Source organism: Mchenga conophoros, linkage group LG16, assembly GCF_057382185.1.
Source record: "Mchenga conophoros isolate Kocher_MC1m ecotype Shallow Benthic linkage group LG16, M_conophoros_male_GT1.1, whole genome shotgun sequence".
In the NCBI taxonomy this organism is placed as follows: Eukaryota; Metazoa; Chordata; class Actinopteri; order Cichliformes; family Cichlidae; genus Mchenga; species Mchenga conophoros.
In genome coordinates, this window is record NC_140541.1 from 38081451 (window position 1) to 38101466 (window position 20016).

General features: G+C 40.7%; 1 protein-coding gene across 2 annotated transcripts in view; it reads left to right on the forward strand.

Moving 5' to 3' along the window:
* The window catches only part of lrp1bb (low density lipoprotein receptor-related protein 1Bb), a 265411-nt gene that overhangs the window by 90057 nt on the left and 155338 nt on the right, over positions 1-20016 (forward strand). For both annotated transcript variants that reach the window (XM_085250161.1, XM_085250162.1), the window contains exon 3: positions 4797-4934. In XM_085250161.1, the coding sequence (XP_085106287.1) occupies positions 4797-4934 (138 nt within the window). The remainder of the gene's footprint in view (positions 1-4796; positions 4935-20016) is intronic.

Here is a 20016-nt window from a genome sequence, read left to right on the forward strand (position 1 = left end):
AATGCCACATGTCTGAACCATGAACCAATCACTGCTCGTGTTTATTGTCTCACTGACATGCAAAGATGTTTTTCTCTGCAAGTAAAGTGAGAAAGCACTGGCCTGCACTGGCCTGCACTGGCCTGCACTGGCCTGCACTGGCCTGCACTGGCCTGGCCTGCAGGTAAAGCACAGCGCAGTGAACGCTGTTGCCGTCCCTGCTGTTCTTGATATTTTGGCTTTTGATCAGATTGAGCCAAATGATGTGCACATGTTACACGGCTCATGATTAGATTAGAGATTTATGCAGAGACGATAACGAGTTTAAAGATGAGAAATGTGTTCTGTACAATAGCTAATATCACTGTAATTGCAGGATTTACTACAAAAGAGCCCGATGCTGTTACAAAGCCATTATGGGAACAACATTGGTGTTGCCTCAGGTCGGGCGTTACCATGCCTCTTTGATCGCCAACTTTAACCATAAATTAAGGAAATGAAATCTTTATTTCTAAGGGATATGATAAATCCCTGTACTTGCTAGTTCAAGCAGCTTCCCCTGCTGATAGGCTCTGTGTTATTTTCTTTTATGAATTCATTATTCCACACAAACTGGCAGCAGCTCAGATTAACATGATTATCATAATGAACATTGCAGCTGAAATTCCCCCCTAGAAGCCTCTCATTTTACATTAAATAGAGGTATTAGTTTGGCCCAGCTGGTTTCTCCTCATTCACTTCTCAAAGTAGGAAAATAGCACCATGATTTTTAATTAACGTGTATAAAAAACCCTCATATATCCAGTTTCTTCTGTGTATGCAAATGAAGGCTGTAGACGAGCTATTCCAGCCGTCACAGGGTAACACAGAGTGACAAACACCTCTGACCTCGTCAGATTCACTCATTAACCTAACACGCATGCCTGTGGACGGCGGGAGGAACCCACGCAGAACATGTGAACTCACAGAGATCGGGTCAGGCCAGGATTCAAACCAGCAACCCTTTGGTTGTGAGGTGGCAGCATTAACTCTACTGTGAATGATTTTTAATACGCCTGAGGCTGTTTGGGTTTGTTTTAAAGGGAAATCGATTAATTCCAACATGTCAGCGTTTGTATTGTTACCGTGCTGACATTAACGCTCATTATGGGCGTTCCCAAGATGAGTGTGTGAACCCGGTCTTTTTCCAGGCTGGACTGATTGTGCAGGAGACATGTTTTATGACCAAGAAGTGGGTGCACACGTCTGACACATACAGGGTCAAATATGTGGCAGCTTGCACATCCCAACCCCCTCGTGTCCGCATGGAGAGGTGCAACAGTGCAGCAGCTCGGTGCATTAATGGAAACACAAACAGAGGAGGAGGATTAAGCCACACAGGAGCATTCATGAAGGATCACTGCGAGCTGCTAGATGCTGATATGTTAACCGGGGAAACGCACCACTGAGCATCTGTTTAGCCTTTAAAAACATCGGAGCATCTTTTGTGTGACTGTAGAGAGTATTTCTAAAAGTATACATGAAGGAGGTGTGGATGCAAATATAATCGTATTAGCCAAATACTCGCGATGTTTATGTTATTTTTTCCCCAGATTTGGAATCTTTACATCTCCAATAAATAAACAAAAGTATGACAAACTAGGGCTGCTCGATTATGGCAAAAATGATAATCACGATTATTTTCACTGAAATTGAGATCGCGATTATTTGACAGATGGAAAATTCTGTCAATGAGAATAAATTTAACAGATGAAAAATTTGAGCTATTTATTTTTCCAAGGTTGAAATTTTGAAAAATGTTTTTCTTTTGGCTAAAAATCATTTTTATCTTTTTAAGTTACAGAGTTACAGAATATTATATACACACACACACACACACACACACACACACACACACACACACACACACACACACACACACACACACATATATAAATAAAATATACGAAGGGGATAAATAGAATAAATAGGAATAAAAAATAAAAATACAAGTGAATTGCACATTTCAAGTATTGAGGTCTATTGCACTGTTGACTATTAACAAAGGTATTGCACAGTGAGGTGAAGAGGCACTACAGCTTAGTTGTTCCCCCCTCCTTTGTCCTCCTGTTTCCCCTCCCTCTCCCCTCCAGAGAGGAGTTAAACAGTCTGATGGCGTGTGGGACAAAGGAGTTTTTAAGTCTGTTAGTTCTTGTCTTGGGGAGAAGCAACCTGTCACTGAACAGACTCTTCTGGTTGTTTATGGCCGTGTGCAGAGGATGCCCAGCATTGTTCATAATGTCCAGCAGTTTCTTTAGTGTCCTTTTCTCTGCCACTGTCACCAGAGTGTCCAGCTTCATGCTGACCACAGATCTGTTATCTGTTCATTATTAGTAGTATGTGTCTTTACATATAATAACACAGGCAGCTGTTTAGTGCGCAGTGGTTTCATTTTAAATGAACTACTTTGCGTTGGGATTGAATTTTGCTCTTTTCTGGTCATATTTTTCTAAAATCACACAGGTGAGCTTATAGGCCTGTAACACCTGAACCTCTAACAGCTTAGACAGAATAAACAATACAGTTGGTGTCTTTGGCTGAGACCCCGATGGATCTGTAATGCTGACCAGTGAAAATGATCACATTTCTTTCCACCTCTCACTAGTTGCCTGAAAAAATGCATTGATGATTTTGCCAGATCAGACGTTTTTGTGGTGAATAAATGTGGTATTTAAAGCGATTTGTCCCAGAGATGATACAAACCTGTGGCCAGTCGCTCGGCTCTGCAGTCGCTCTATAAAAACCTGTGAGAAGCTCAGACGTGAACCTTTCTTTCCTGGAAGCAGGTCTTAGTGGGTGTGTTAATGTCAGTAAGGGGGCTCGTGCTGATTTGCACCTTTGTGGCTTATTGGGACACTAACTGGAAATCAATCAGTGATATGAATTATACTTTAACGTTAAATATCTGCTCTGAAAGAAGTGTGTGGCAGCAGGTATGGCCCCGCTCACAGTAACACAGCTGCACGCTTTAATCTTTATCACACAATTTTTATTTGTATTTATTTTTGGCATCTGACTGGGGTGCACATTTCCTCTGTTTAAGGTTTTATGTTTGTCAGACGCTCATTCCAGCTGACATTATTTTATACAGATTAATATGGCTAATAATTTTTAATCTTGTGCTTTATTCTGTGGATCTCACTCTTCAGTTCGACCCTTTAGACACTTAGTTTGGTGATTTCAAAGACGATGTCAGGCGCTTAAAGAGACGGTCTTCATTTCTAATAATCTACAGTGAACATATATGATGAAGCCTAATCCTCTACTGTATATTCCACTCCAAGCGATCATCCAGTGTAGTACAGTAGGCTGCCAATCCACAAAGGAGTTGTGGCACCTCAGCCATTGAGAGACCATCTGTGTTCCCCTGTATGACAGCTCAGAGCCGCTGAATATTCATGCACCATCCCTCCGCTTATCGCATTAGATTAGAACCCATGCGGCGAGAAAGGAAAGGCAGAGGAGGACAACACTGATATGTTGTCAGAGACCCTTACAGCTGTGTGTTAAATAGCAAATTAGCCAAATGGACACTGGAGCAGCGAGTCCCTCTCTCTGCGTGTGTCCTGAAGCGTTTCCACTCAAAGCTTTACTTCACATTTAACGCCCAACAGAAGGAGATGTGTTTGAGGTGAGAGTGTGTTGTTTCCAAATGCACGAGGTGTACGTGCATTTTATATTTCTCAGTACATAACTAGAATGCACAAAACCCCTAGCAGTGTTTTAAACATGAAGAGTTACAGATTCAAGATCCGTCTTGTAGAGAGGAAGTTAGGTTTCAGATCCATGAAGCCTCTGACAGCTGAATCTGAAGGACTCGTGTTCCAAACACATTCTGGGTCCCAGCTGACACGGCTGCTGTTCATGTGAAATATAAACTCTCAGAGACAAGGTCACATAGAGCTGACTTACCTAAATGTGGCATAAAGAGTGGGAATCATCAGCGCTTGAAGGGCTTAAAGCCAAGACACATTCATTAAAGAACATCGCTCGTCACCATTTCAAGGTAATAAAATCCTTGGAGAAGAAACGAACATGTCCACATGTTCCCTGTGTGAATCTGCAGGGCTCTTTCCTTGGAACAACCACATTAATTGCTGCATTCGTAACTTTACAGGATGACAGGTGACAGATAATCATCCGGTCAGCGCGGTCCGAGTGTGCCGGGATGGGGGACTCTGGGGATTGTTACAGATCTCATCACATGCACGATAAATCTTCCCATTAAGTGCCTGCAACAGCACACTGGTAATTGATATCAATGTAGTTAAGGTGGTGCTGTGACACATTTACTGTGCCGGTGTATTGGTCAGCTGTGTTTTATGTGCTCTGGTGGCTGCTGCGTGAACGAGGGTCACCTACGGGCCTCGTGAATCCTTAAACAGCTGCTCCGTGCCGTTTGGCTGGCTGACGGCGAGAGTCGGGCCGTTTGTTATAGGACGTCACCGATGTGTCTGCAAAGCAGTGTGGCGAACATCTGTTGTGTGTAAAGAACAATGCTGTGAAGTGCAAACACATTTGCATATGTATAGGTTCCTCGTCCTCCTGTGAAAGAGGTCTTGGAGTATCAGCATTTTGGGGAGACGCAGGAAAAAACACCCAGTAAAAGTGATTACGTGCAAGAAATGCAAATGATTACAATGAAATATGCTGTTTTAATTAACTGTGGCCTTTTTGTCTCCACTGTAAATGATTTTCCTTATGCTTAAAGTTCATTTAGTAAGCATGAATTAATAATGTTAAAATAAATGTTGGTCTTTTTGTTCTCGCTGCTTTAGGTGCACGAGAGGTGGTGATCAGATGTCCCCTGAATCACATGCAGTGTACCGGGACAAAAAAATGCATCCACTTCAACAAACTGTGTAACGGAGCTCGAGATTGTGACGACGGCTACGATGAAGGAGTTCACTGTCGAGGTAAGAGTTAACGGTGTTTTCACATTCCCTTTGCCTTGGGTTTGAGAATACATAAATTAATAAGTATCCTCATTATCGCGGTAATTAGTCAGATCACACTCATCATATTGGGATTATTAAGATTGTGGAATTTACTTTACCCGTTGAGTCAGTATTGGATTTGTCTAATAGCTGCGGAAAATGCTTCACTTTTATTTCGTGCTAATTTGCTTTGCATTAGAGATTAATTATTTAAACTACGGCCATTTAAATGTGCTTTTCCTCCATTATGGAAGTTTGAGGATAATTTTCACATTCAAACCGATGTGCACTGTTAAACCCATAAGTTTTAACTGCAGACGTGAATGTGTGAAACAGTGCTTCGAGCTGGCACGTTGGAACTTTTTGGGTGAAACTCTGCGCCAAGGTGACTTTCTATCATCCACGCTGTCAGAGCAGGCAAGAGAAACAGCGGGACGGTAACACCAGGTGTTGTGTTGTACACAAGTTTTTTGTTGTTGCTCACTTTCTTAGCAAGAGGACCAAGCTGCTATGGACACCTGGCTTCTGTGATAAGGCAGCATTTGCCTCATGATTGGTGCAGTCTTGGCACAACAGTAGCTGCTGTCTGGCTGAAAACACCACCTTTTCTGACCTGTAAGACAGTCAGAGTCATGCTGGGCTTTGTCTCTGTGTGAGTGCTCGGTGCAAGGAAGTGGTAGCTTCTGACTCTGAGCTGTGAAGACTGAAAATGTCTTGTTGTTGGCACGAGACACAAAACTCTACGCTCACACTAAACAGTAATTGTGTTGTTTTTGAAATTAAGCCCTTTTTAGCCCTCTGTACTTCAGCATAATTATGCTAGAATTATTTTTCCAGAAATAAGAGGAAATGGGAAAAACACTGTAAACACCTAAAGCTACTGATAAGTTGCTGTTATAAGATAATTTTAATCTGCAGACACAAAAGCTCTTTCAAGCTATATATGAGCAGGATTTGTAAATTTAATTTTCATCATCTTCCTCTTCCCTCACTCCTAACCTGTGCCAGCAGATGGCCCCGCCCCTCCCTGAGCCTGGTTCTGCTGGAGGTTTCTTCCTGTTAAAAGGGAGTTTTTCCTTCCCACTGTCGCCAAAGTGCTTGCCCATAGGGGGTCATATGATTGTTGGGTTTGTCTCTGTATGTATTATTGTAGGGTCTACCTTACAATATAAAGCACCTCAAGGTGACTGTTATGATTTGGTGCTGTATAAATAAAATTGAATTAAACTGAATTCTCCTTCCTCACCTCCACCGTATCCTCTTCCTCCTCACCTGAAATCTCGTCTCCTGAACTGAAGTCGGGAGTGTCCATAAGCATTCAGTTCAGTTTTATTTATATGGCATCAAATCACAAAAGTCGCCTCAAGAAGCTTCATTTAATCATACTGTAAAGACCCTACAGTGATAAAGAGAAAACCCCAACAATCAGACGACCCCTATGGGAAAGCACTTGGAGACAGTGGGAAGGAAAAACTCCCTTTTAACAGGAAGAAACTTCCAGCAGCCATCTGCTGCCACCAGTTGTAGCTCCTGATATTGTGGCAGTTAGTTGTTGTCACCACATTAGACAGGTAACCCTCCCACCTCTGAACAGCTGCTGTAATGTTAGCTATAAGAGCTGGTTATAAGCTAATGTTATGCTAGCTTCTGTCTCTTTATACATGTCGTACAAACGGCTAAACCTGTCATCTTTAAGGTGGAACCTAACATTAAAGCTTAAATTTTCATGCTAGAATAAGACTTGGTTTGGACTTGAAAACAAAAGTACGATCCAGCTGTAACAGCACAGCTCGCTGCTCTGGCTTGTGTTTCTGAGCTACACAATGCTATTAAGGGATGACACGTTATTGCCGATTATCTGCACAGCAAACTAAAACGAGGGGTCTGAAACCCCTGGTCTGATACTGTTTTGGTGTGTGTGTGTGTGTGTGTGTGTGTGTGTGTGTGTGTGTGTGTGTGTCAACAAGTGCAGAAAAATAGCAGTTAATCCATCGATGCTGGGAGGACAAGGTGATAAAAATCTATCAGCTGCTAAATCTTCTACTTGATTCTACGACTGTGCGTAGTGTGTTTAAGGGAAGGAGTAGTGGATGAGCAGGCTGTGTGGTCAGTTTGACTTTCCTGCATTTTGAACAAAGCTTTAAACCTTTTTTTAACTCTGTACAGAACAAAGAGTAACTACAGAGTACTTTTAAACATTCAGCTTTTCTGCCAATTAAAAAAAGATACAAAGCATTGAAAGTATCAGTCACACAGACGTGTTATGAGGTCCTGATTCATTAACTCCATGTATCTCCTACAGTAAGCAGTCCCTGTAATATTCTTAGACTGGTCTTTTCTGGCTCATTTCAAATCTAATTAGCCTTTATGTCCATTTTCCGAATTATTATTTATCTTAACTTTTAAGGGCTTCAGTAAAGACTTCTATATATATGAAGGAGCCCCTGCATGTTATTTTATTTTGTGTATTACACAAGTCATTATGTGGTTTTACAGATCATTGTTTCAAGGACACTTAAAAAACATTATTTTTTCCTATAGCTAAAAATGCAGGATACATGAAGTGGCAATGCACCCAGAAGCACGGAAACACACTCTTTCATCCAGTGGCTTAATTTGAATGTACTACTTTGCATTTCAAGTTTCTGAACAGTGTGTTGGAGTCAGGATGTCAGGGATTTTAAACCCCACTCCCACTGTGTTTTTCATGTCTCACAATTTCTCTCTGACATTAATGAGAACATTTTATTAGCCTGCTTTCACCATCAACACAACAGATGGCAAACAGGTGAAGCGTGTTTAGGAATCTTATACAGCACATGTGAATGTTTCTGTGTAGCTCATCAGAACTACCCACGATGCACCTGGATTTACTAGTGTTTCAGTTATGAGCACAGATGGGCAGTAACGCCAGAAGATGTGTTTGAGGTGTGAGTTAATGAGTTAACAAGTAATCGGATTACCTAGTACTGTAATCTGATTACTTTTTTCAACTTGTAAAGTAAGGGATTACTATTCCCGGGCAAACCCCACTCCTGCTAAACAGGTGATTTAAGAGACACTGAATCTTTGATTTTATTTATTTTTTACTGTGTTTTACTTGAATCTATAAGTAAACACACACACACATAAATTATTTTATGTGCTGGAATATGCAGGAAATAGGTTTACATGTTAAACACATTTCTTCCAGTCAGAGACAGTTGCATGTAATTTAATTTTCGTTCGATGCATGAAGTTAAAAGATGAAAACTAATAAAACAATTTTTAAAAAATAGACTTTTTCATTTGATTTAATTTTATATGATTGATTATGCAGAAAAACAGCTGAAAGGTCTGTTGCTTTATTACATATTCAGGTTGTGTATCATGTTTTTAAAAGTAATAAAGTAGCTAATTACTTTTGAAAATAAGTAATCAGTAAAGTAACAGGATTACTTTCTGGGAGAAGTAATCAGTAATTAGTAACTAATTACCATTTTCAAGTAACTTGACCGACACTGCTTATGAGTTAACAGGTAACTTGATGATACAAAATCAGCAAATATGATGAAACATGATGCTTGTTTGTTATTGTTGTCTTGAGTTATCCATGTTTAACATTAAATGAATCGCTACAAAAATAAAATTACATAAAAAAATTTATATTTTTATATAAAACAAAATGATTTGCTTATTGCTACAAATTCTACATTAAACCTTATTAACACATTACCTTACACGTGACAAATCCCAGGGTCGAGACCAGCCGGAGACACAAACCTCAGGGGTCACAACCTTCAGTATTCCCGGTACTAACTCGGATAAACGGGAAGCTCGTGTCAGGAAAAGCATGCGCTGTAAAATCGAACATGCTGATTCATCCACTGTGGTGACCTCTTCAAAAGTGAGCGAGCAGCTGAAAGGAGCTTTTCTTCAAATGAAGCTGTTTTAGTGTTTCTCCTCTGATGTTATGCTGCACATCATTTATCAGTGAACATGTTTCGTGGCATCTTTGTGTTGTAACTTCCTTCAGAAGGCACTATCTGATAGTTTGTGTAAGAGCGTGTGATCGGACTACAAACACTTCACCTCTTAATGCAGCCGTGCTGTCGGCTGCTTTGAATACATCCTGGCCTCAAGGAATAAAAAGAATGATTCTTTCTCAGTGAATAAATCAGTCCTGCATGAAAAATACATCGATTTATTAAATAATTAATGCATTCATTATTTTTCACATTTCCTTCTGTCTTTTCCTTTTTTAAACTTGCCTTTTTGCAATGACATAAGCCGTTATGCTTCGTCTGTGTTTACACTGTACAGGATGCTCAGTCCCACACGGACACACCCGACTCATCGGCAAGCAGGAGAAATTGAGGTCACCAAAGAGAAGTTTTAGGCAGCCAGCTGTGTTTCTTAAAACTTTTTTCCCCTGCCTTTCCTGCCCACCTCTTATGAATATACATGCCGACGTCCCGGGAGGCCTCGGTATGAAGGTGCCCATATGGAAAACCACCAAACTCTTTTAGCTCACCTTCAGGAAACCTGCTCATTCTTAATCGTATGCTCACGGTTGTGCCGTTAGTCTCTAAAGTCTCTGCTGTTTGCACTGAGGAAGACAAATGTCAGACTTAAATAAACAGAATTCAACTTGTGGCTTCATATGTTATCTTTAGAGCGGTCCCAGAAAGCGAACGCTCTCTTCTTTAAATGAATGTGGTGAAAAAGACAAAAGGCTTAAAGCCGAAGTAAAGTTCCATCCATTTATGTTTATGTTAAATATTATTATTCAGAAATGAAATCATGCTTAATATCACAGTGATTATTTTTGTCTTTGCCTGTTTCAAGCAGTTTAAGAGAAGCATCACTTTTAAACTCTTTGGTTGGTGCGTTTCATCTCGCAGGCAGATTTGACACTTGATGACACATTAACAGCAGCGTCATCAAAGATCATCGATAGACTGATGCCAGCTCAGTGCTGCCGCTGCTGTGTCGATGTCTACATAAAGTACAGTAACGTAACCAAAAAGTAACAGCCGGCGACTGATAGGTTTGTAGCTTGTACCTATCTGCTGGAACGTTGAAGACAATATAATTACACACAAGCAAAACACAAGTAGGCAAGCTTCTTCATGTTACTCGTGCACGGGAGAGAACCGGACAACCGCTTGACTCCAGTTGGTCTCGTCCGTCCCTTCCATACCACTGTCCTTTTATTGAGGTTACATGAATATGCATAGGTTCATTAACATATGACGTCCACATACACACAAAGAGTACCTTGCCTGTGTATGTGGGTGTGTGTGTGTGTGTGTGTGTGTGTGTGTACTGCTGATCAAAGGGTCATAAAAGCACACAAGCAAACATCCTTGGTCAGGAAGAGGGTAGACTAGACCCCCCCGGTAAGGAAGTCCAGCAGGTCATCTAAACAGAAAAGCACTCAGACTAGAACAGACATAGCTACGTTAATCCCACCATAAATCAGCAAGGGAAGATACGATCTCTCCTCTCTTCATGCTACACAGAGTTGTTACAGACCTCTTAGGATGAGACATTCTTTCAATCTACAAATGATTATATACTTCTAAGCATATGTGAGTAAATGTTTTTAAGCATAAATGACAATCAACAATACAAACTCTAACAGCGACCTTTTCCTCACGCTTTGTTTGCCATTCATCTCAACAGTTTGTTTATATTTTGAGTTCAAATTCTGAAATTGGTTTCAATTTGATTAGAAAGTCTTGTTTTGTCAGATTAATGCCTTCCTTAGCTATTGTCTGAGTTCTGAGGATGAGCTTTTTTTAAATTGGATGTTATCTTTTGTAGCTTATTGAGACAGCGTTGATCGATTGATCCATAGACTGAAACATTCTGAGAAATCAAACCCTCTGCCTAACAAAACTTTAATGTACATATTTTTCCCATCAAGACAAAATCAGCTGAAGGTTTAATGACTCAGACACAGGTGACCAAAAATAATCATATGAACACGGACGCAGAGTAATGGGATCGATTTCAGTGTTTGCCCATCATGTGCCCTTGGCTGTACACATCGTGAGCATACAATAAAACGGGATTTGCATACACGTAAATTGTGATGCAATACTCTCCAGTAAAATTAGATGCTAGGATGAGTTGTTATTATTCCCTCCTTCATGCAAAAGCAGCACAAAGCCTGAAGCAGTATTTTGCATATCGATTTAAAGTGGCAATGCATTTAACAGGTTAGCACTTTTACAGTAGGAGGGTTGTGGGTGCAGGATGTGTGGTGGGCTGGAGCCCTGCTGTGGGGAGTGTTTATGCTCTCTGGCAGTACAAAGACATCTTATTCAGATTAACTGGGGATTCTAAAAGTGGGGATGCAAGTGAATGGTTGTCTGTCTCTCTGTATTGGCCACATGATGGACTGGCCACCTGTTCAGAGTGTACCTGGTATTTTGCCATATGACAGCTGGGATAGGCTCCAGCTCTGTGAACCCTGTGCAAGCTTGGTTGATAGCTATGAAATGCTAATCACTCTAATGATTGTATTACTGCTGTAAGCTAAGTCACAGCAAGTGGTTAGCTACAGTCTCAACAAATCCTCTGGTGGAAACCCGGAGCAGTCGGTAATAACAGACAATGGTCTCCCTTTGGAAGCTGTTGCTACATGGCAAACATTAGCATTAAAAGCTTTGATCTTCCCATTCTCATTTAGTCCTTTAGTCTCCAGCTGTCTCCAGCAGTAGGAAGCTGCTGTGATGCATTCTTGTATAGTTCTGAGTTTCATGGTTTCTTTCTGGGAGTTGATGCTGTGGATGACGGGCATTGTTTGCTTGTTCTTCTACACCTGCCACCATCTTGTGGTACAAATTAGTATTAGACAACAGTTCACTTGTTATAACGCAATATATCGCTATTTGTCCAGAGCTGCACAGGTTCCTTTACAATAAATGCTTTCAAATAATCTGAGCTGCTCTCAAAGAGATGTGCCTATAGGAGGACAGGCGGTTCTCGACGTCTTTTACTTCCACTGACATTTAAGCGACACATTAACAAGTACTTTGCTACATTTATCCCAGAGTAATCTCGACCCACACCATTACATTAATCATCAACAGCCTTATTTAGTAATAGCTCCTCATTACTTGACATTTACAGCCAAATCGGTTCATTTGTTGATAACAAAGTGCGGCGCAGAAAAAATAGTCAGACGGAAAACAGGTCAATTTGAATATCAAAAACAGCACACAATAGATATAATTCATGCTTTGTTGAGATCCCGGTCTCAGTGGAGCCCTGTGAAGCTAGCTCAGACAGCATAAGTCCCCCAATAACTTCATTCACATACTGAATACACATGCAGCAGTCAGGCCCTACTCTAATATAGCGTTCTGTTTAATCTGCCATGCATGTGCTGAATCTCTCATTGCCAGTGAAAGAGCTTCTTCAATCATTTCCCCCACTGCTGGCACACAGTGCTGCTTCTCACTCTTCCATATCATCCTTCTGTGGGCTCCGATTCTCAGCTTTGCCCCCACTAGGAAAGTTTGCCGGGTCTCAATTTCTCTCCTTTGTGCTAAGCCTATGTTCTCTTAGGGAAAGATCAGCGTTCTGTGTCATCTGTCTCATGTGTCATTCATAATGTGTAATGTGTAGTACAATATTTATATTGTGTAATTATCTCTATATGAATCTGCATTTGTTAAAATATGCAGATTTTAATCCTTCTGTTTCAGCGAGGCTTATGTATAAACTGCTGCATCAATCAAGACAACAGAATAACATTAAGCTTAATGCATTATTGTAACTTCTCCCATGAAAAATGAACCCGTCCCCGATGGCTAACACACTGGGTGTGTATCTTTAACGTCACATCTCTCGCACAGATAAGCCAGGAGTGTTCCAGAATCTTTTATTTTGAAAGTTCTGAAGCTTCTCTATACGTTTCCTGCGTCGTTCTTCCTTCTCTCCTCACCTGCTGTGTGGAAGGTGATGCAGGTTCCATAAAAAGTAGACTGGGTGCTATTTTAACCAAAGAGCTGCTGCGAGGCTTCAGACGGCGCCTCCGGTGGAATCTCACACAACGTCTTGAGTGGGCGTGATCATATGTGGCGGTTGCCTCGGTGGTGAAAGGTGGGGTACAACCTGGACAGGTTACAGTCTATCGAGAAAGAAAATATTGTGTTAGTATCATGTTATTTATGTCATCTGCATTAAAATAAAAATTGTTATAGCGAGTTTTTAATTTTTTACCATCCTTAGATTCTGCTTTTGTCAAAAAACTTCAATAAAACTGCGGCGAGACTGAGAGGTTATAAGAAAATGTATTCAGATTACCTGAATAATCTGATCGTCTGCCATGACCCCTAATTGGCCTTGGCTAATGCCCCGCCCCTCCCTCAGCCTGGTTCTGCTGGAGGTTTCTTCCTGTTAAAAGGGAGTTTTTCCTTCCCACTGTCACCAAAGTGCTGCTCATAGGGGGTCATATGAATGTTGGCGTTTCTCTGAATTATTGTAAGGTCCTTACCTTACAATATAAAGCACCTGTGCGGCTGCTGTTATGATTTGGTGCTATATAAATAAATCTTTATTGAACTGAACGACTGACAGCCTGCCTGTTACTGACAGTTTATAGTTAGACTTAATGTTTGACTGAGATCATCCAGAAAGCCAAAATACTGTCTTAAAAACAACAATAAGCAGTCTTTACAAAAGGTTTATTAAACGTATAAACCATTGTAATGAATACATGGGAGATATTTTAAAAACTGTAGTCTGTGGTAGGCTGAGGGTTAAGCTGGTGATTATTATAGCGGTGAAGTGATTTCTCTCAATTTCTTCCTGGAGTGCTCAACACACTGCAGCTCGAGAGGATCCAATCAAATGGAGAAAGCACGACCAAATACAGCTATAAGGGGCAAACATAGAAAACTCCAGCAAATGCAGAAATGCTCTGCAAATACAGCAAACTCCATCAAATGTGATGCAGATGGGAAAAAACTTGAAATACAGAAACACAAGTCAAGCACAGAAACTCAAAAGTACATTTGAAACATGCTGCAAATGTAGAAATCACAGGCATATACAAAAGCGCTGTATATAACACAGATTACACTGTTTCCAAGGGCCAATTAAAAGTAATGGATACAGCTGACACCCACTAGTTCCCATGGTGAGTCATGAGGTTGCCAGGATGTACCATCCATTATTTGTGTCAGAAAATAGGATCAAATAATATTTACTTTTACAGTTTGCTTCGTTTAACTTTGTGTGCTGTGCTGTGCCATTTTACCTCTTTGCAAATGTGCATTTTGTGCACAGCTTTAATAACTTTATTGTTATTACACATGTATAAATACAGGGCAACGAAATACAGTTTGCATCTAATCAGAAGTGCAATAGGAGCAGATTATGTACAGATAAACATAATGTAAAAGGTGGGACTAGTTATGTACAGATTATGTACAAATAAGTGAAGTATGCAGATGTTTGTATTGCTATACACACAAAAATACAGATGTGCTACATATATACTAGTTGGTTGCACGAGGATATCAGCTCATGCAGTTAATTAAGAGACAGAACAACGTTCTTGGGATTGAATGCCTCTGCAGTCTCTCTGTTACTTAGACAAGCAAAATATGTTTTTATTACTATTTCCAGATAAGTGACACCTATAAATAAGACCTTTGAAATGTTAGAACCACAACTAACACTTTTATTATCCACGCTGAGAATATTTTTATAGACTTAAATTAGCCTTCAAATTATTATTAATATGATAATATCTAAATGCAGACTGAACCCTCTACATCAGGGGTGTCAAACTCAAATACACAGTGGGCCAAAATTCAAATCTGGAACAAAGTCGCGGGCTGACGTTAATATTTATTGAAATATATTTATTGCTCCAGATATAAGAATAGATCTTTTCTTATGGACTCAAACACGTTTTGCTGAAAAACTGAATATGGAACAAGCAAAGCTTAATACTAAACAATTTATATATTAGCTGTATAATACCAGTAGGCCAGCTCTGATAGTCGTTTGGTATGGCTTCGTGGGCCAAATGTAATTAGGCTGCGGACCAAATTTGGCCCACGGGCCAGAGTTTGACGCCTATGCTCTACGTCCTCACTGACTGCCAATCCTCTCATCCTTTGTTTAAATCAGACCTGGGCTCCTTGCTTCTTCGGTTTCAGGTGAAGTTTGAATGATTTCAGGGTCAGGCTGCACCCAGACTTTAAGGTTCAGGCCTTACATCCCTGCTTCTGTCTGAAAATGAGGCATGTGGCAGAGATATATGGGCTCTGGTCTGTGGAAACAAATGACGTCAAATGATTTAAATTTGTAATAACTAATAAACATTGTTACAAATTGCTTTCAGTGGAGTGCAGATTTGATTGGACTGTGAGTGAACCTGTGCCCGTCTCAGTCTGTGTCCGTCGGCAGGAATCATCCTCTGAGCGTTACAGTGACGAGGTGCGGATGCCTCTCCCGGCGCTCTGACAAGCTCTTTAATGCATTTGATTCCCAAATATATAAATCTATTTCTGCTACGTAAGGGTAATCTGCACTTTTATGCAGCGATGATTTCTGTGACATAGCACAACTTGTCAAAGGCGATGCGTTTGCCCTCTGCGCACCGATGTGAGTTATTGAGTTAATGTTGCTTTCAGACTTACACTGGCTGAAAGCAGAAGAAAGAAACGTGCGTATCGTCTCTCCTCTTTGTCTCTTTTCTCGAGCATTTCAAATCTGTTACTGAGATCAGCATCTTGGACTAATCCTGAAAATATTTGCATCCATTTTTTTCCTATATTTTCTGGTGATGAAGCTTTTTTAAAGAATAAACAGTGTCAAACATGATCTCTCCTCCCACCCTCTGTTTCTGAACAACGTTCAATTATCTCACTTGATTAACTTTTCATTACAACAACCCAAACAAACAAACAAACACTTTTCTCCAGGGTGAAGGAGTCTGTGATAAGTGATGCTCTTGTTCCAAAACGACTCGCCACCAACACGGCTCCATATTTTCAGCGTTTCTCAGTAGGTTGGAAATGTCCTGCCATCCAGCCTCATAGACTGTAACATATTAGCATATTTATTAAATTTTTGCCCCTCTAATGGATGGAACATTTGCAGTAAGTAGTCAAAGTGATCACTTTCCTCTCTGCTGTGCTACGGCAGTCCTTTCAGTGTTACCCTGCCACGCTGTACTCACTTTACCAGAAAATATGAGCTGGTAATTTTCTCTCCAAACATCTGCTAAAGATACGTGCATTTGATGATTTGGAGGCTTCAAGGAATCTCAAGTCCCGTGTCAGGTTTCTTTTTGGGGTTTTTTTTTAGTTACAAGCGACTGTCAGGCCCACAACACAATATGTAAACAACTGCAGATATCTGCAATCAATATTTCATGCGTCTCACTTTGTTATTCTACAGCCTGGCGAGATATTGTCAGTCATATCATTGCTCCCTCTAATGCGAGGAAACAATCTGGTGTCATCAAATACTATTACAGCAGATAATCTTCCTCAGGAGTGTTTAGAATTAAAATTTCATTGTTTGCTAGAAGATTTTGACACCCACACCCGAGACGTTTCCTCCAATATTTAAGGGCATGTCAGAAGCCTGGCTGCGCACCAGTTCCCAAATCTCTCAGCAAATTGTGCTTTGAGGGATTAACGACGTTTACTGTCACATTTGAGCCCTAGTTTGAGATGCAGGATTACATTTGGATAAAACAACCAAGCAGCTACAGTGTAAGTGCATTTATCTCTCAATTTCTAGGGAAAATTCCACCTTCTGCGCCACCCGGACAACTCCACGTCACATCAAAGCTGACACACTTAAGCTTCCCAGATAACTTTCTAAAGACTTGTCAATAAATCGTGTCACTGCAGTCACGGCACATCTTGCACAAATGTTATTTCCCCTGCACGCTTCTTGAATGTTTGAACCTGAGAGAATATATGACCCAATTTCACTGCTGTGGAATCAATCTTGTCACTCTTGCCACCTAGAGGATACCAACCACAGCGACAGACGAGTAACAGGCGAAGATCCTAATTTAAGCTTAGAAAATCACGAAAAGGTCCTTGAGCCAACTACGCTTTTACCTTTTGCGTTAGACGTGTCTACATTTGGTCCTGCGTTACATACAGGCCCTCACTGCAAAGACGTTTCGGGGAAAGGCCACCGCGATCCCTAAAGGGAGGCCGTAATTATGCCAGATGGGGCGTTCTGACTTTCAGCCTCGGGTAAGTCTTCTCGTGCCCGTGGTGAGACTTGTTGGCAGTATTGGCAAAGGAACAGTGCCACACTCACCATTCATACTCTGCCATCTGTGTGTTGGAGAGTGGAGGCTGTGAGAAACTTCTGCTGGGCTAGCGGAGCGGGCGGAGGCATGCCTTTGTGTTGGACTGATGAGCGGACGTACAAGTGGAATCAGCTTTTCAATTATTTTAAAACAATCCATTTAAACCTGGACCGTGATTTGCTCGTTCCACCAAATACACCTCAGCGTTGCAAATTATGAAAAAGTTCAAAAAATCCTGAATCTGAGAGGATCATAACAAACTAAACAGACTGAGCCTCCTCTGGGATGCAAACAGTGTTTTTAAGTGAAGCATGATGTGAAAACAGATGGAATTAATTTTGTGCAATTGCTAGAATCATTGTGTTCGTACATCTGATTACTGCAAATTAGACCAGGCTTGCTGTTGTGCTTCAGAATGATGACAGTTGACATGTTTTACATTTATATATTTTAGTAATTATGAAGCACTAATGTTTTTCCAAAGAGCTGAAACGAAGTGGACAAACTCACAAGTAGTTTTGCTCATGTGAGCATAATTTCTTTTAAGGTAAAGTCATAACAAATTATTCATGCTTTGTTCATTTGAGGCCGCTCGTGTCCCGCTCGTGCATCTTTGCCAGGTGGCTGTGAGAGTGATGAGCAGTGTGTTTTACATTCCAGTTAATGCCAATTTTTGTAAAGACGATACTTTGGAGAGCAGAACCAAAGCAGCCTTTCTCACATATTTTAAGGCACGCTGCACAGTGGATGACCACCACATCAAGGCTACTACATTCACTGTACTATTTACTGATGTTCAGCACACAGCTCTAGGTGTGTGAAAGGCAGCTAGGAGGCTCGGTGGCACGTACACAGTCCCCACAGCACTCTGTATCTGCCACGAGGGGAAGCTGATCACATGGTGTCTTTGAGACGATATAAGGATTAGCGTTGAAAATCTTAAGTCTGCCGTGTACTCGTTTTGCACACTGCTTTGCAACAGGGAAGTGTGCTAGTTCCACACCGTGTGATGAATAATGCACAGGCTGCGTGGGATCCACACAGTATTCAGTAAACTTTTGCTTTTGTTCCTTTTAATTAAGTGAAATGGTGCCTTACACACAAAACGAGATATATCGTTTGAATCTAAGTAGAGCTTGAATAGAATCAGTGAACTTGTTCATTGCTGTGCGTACAGCACGTGTTGCACACTCAGGAAAATCTCTGATGATCAGAGTCATCAGGCGTCCAGTGACGTAGTGTATTCAGAGTGAATGGCAGCTTGAAGTGGCAGTTGAAGCCATTCAAATGCTAATGGATCGGTGAGATAGGATACAGTTACAGTGGATTTATCCAAGCAGGCACATTTTACTGGCCTGTGGCTTTTTCTATGAGATTGTAATTCTGGTTATTTTCAACCTGTGCCTTTTGTATGGGCTGTTTGATGTTTTATTGTGCAGCTTTACCTTTCTGTGTTTTGCCAGTGGTGTTGCTTTATATTTGATCCCTTCATGCCCAGCACAAAGGGATAATATATAACCTCTGTATAACCCCAAAACAGCTGAAACACAAGAGGTCCTGTGAAATTATTCGACTACCTGAACTTTGAATGTAGCCTCTGATAAAATGATTCCATCACAAATGTACTTCTTTCATGAGATAGCTTATCATTTATAAAATGTTGAATGAGTATTTTATCTAAACAAATTTAAAGCCTGGTTTAAATAAAGTAATTAGATTATATCAGTAAAAGTTGATTGTTTTGCAGGATGCGAAAGCTATCCTTTAATTAAAATACATCAGCTCTTCATCAATATTTTTAGCAGTGTTGGCTAAGGCAGCAGTCAGTGCACTGTAAACCTGTACAACCATGTAAACAGTCTTTATGAACACAGTCGTTCCTTCTCCTGCAAACGTTCTCAGCCAGCACAGGTCACATGTATAAAGACGTCCTGCTAATGAAACCACAGCACCTTTATCATATACGTAGAGTTTCTTGCAGTGGTTGTTTCAGACCTGTTGGTCCTGTCAGGACCTCGATGGGGTTTTGACATCTTCTCTCAGCGCAGTAACACCCGGCGTCCTGGCCTTTCTCTATTTTGGTGGAATGGAAACGTCTGCAGCGCTTTGGAGGAGGACGAGGTTCAACAGCCCCAGACTGCACTCAGTTCTTCTGTGGCATTAAGCTTTATTAAACCACCTGTGAAAAATTAGATGTCTTTCAGAATCTACACTGCTGCTGCACTGCATCAGTTCTCAGCTTTCGTCCTTATCTGGAGTCGAGTGCTTGGACTCACGGTTTAGTTTCATTGAGTGTCGAGTCTGATCGGCACTCAGTGTGTTTTGTGCTAAACTTCACTTGGCAGTTTTCAATTAATGTGTTTGTGGTGCAGCAAAATACTGCTTTACTGACTCAAATTCAAAATTCAAATTCAAATTTTATTTGTCACGTACACAGTCATACACAGTACGATATGCAGTGAAATGCTTGGACAACTGCTCGTGACCTAAAGAAAACAAAAAAGGAAAAGGCTATGAATAAGAAAGGAAATAAATATGAAAAATTAAAAAGGGTAAATTTAACTAGGAAGGAATAAAATATAAATTAAGGTTAAAAATGAAATAACTGTACAACACAAATTAGAATTCTTGCACTCTTCTGGTGTGTCGAGTCCTGAAAATACGACTAATGTCAAACGCACGTCCTTTAAGCACGTAAAAGCAACTTTAGATGTTTTGTTTTCTTTGGATTCATAATGCAGCTGTTTATTTATTATCCCAGAAGTCTTTCAC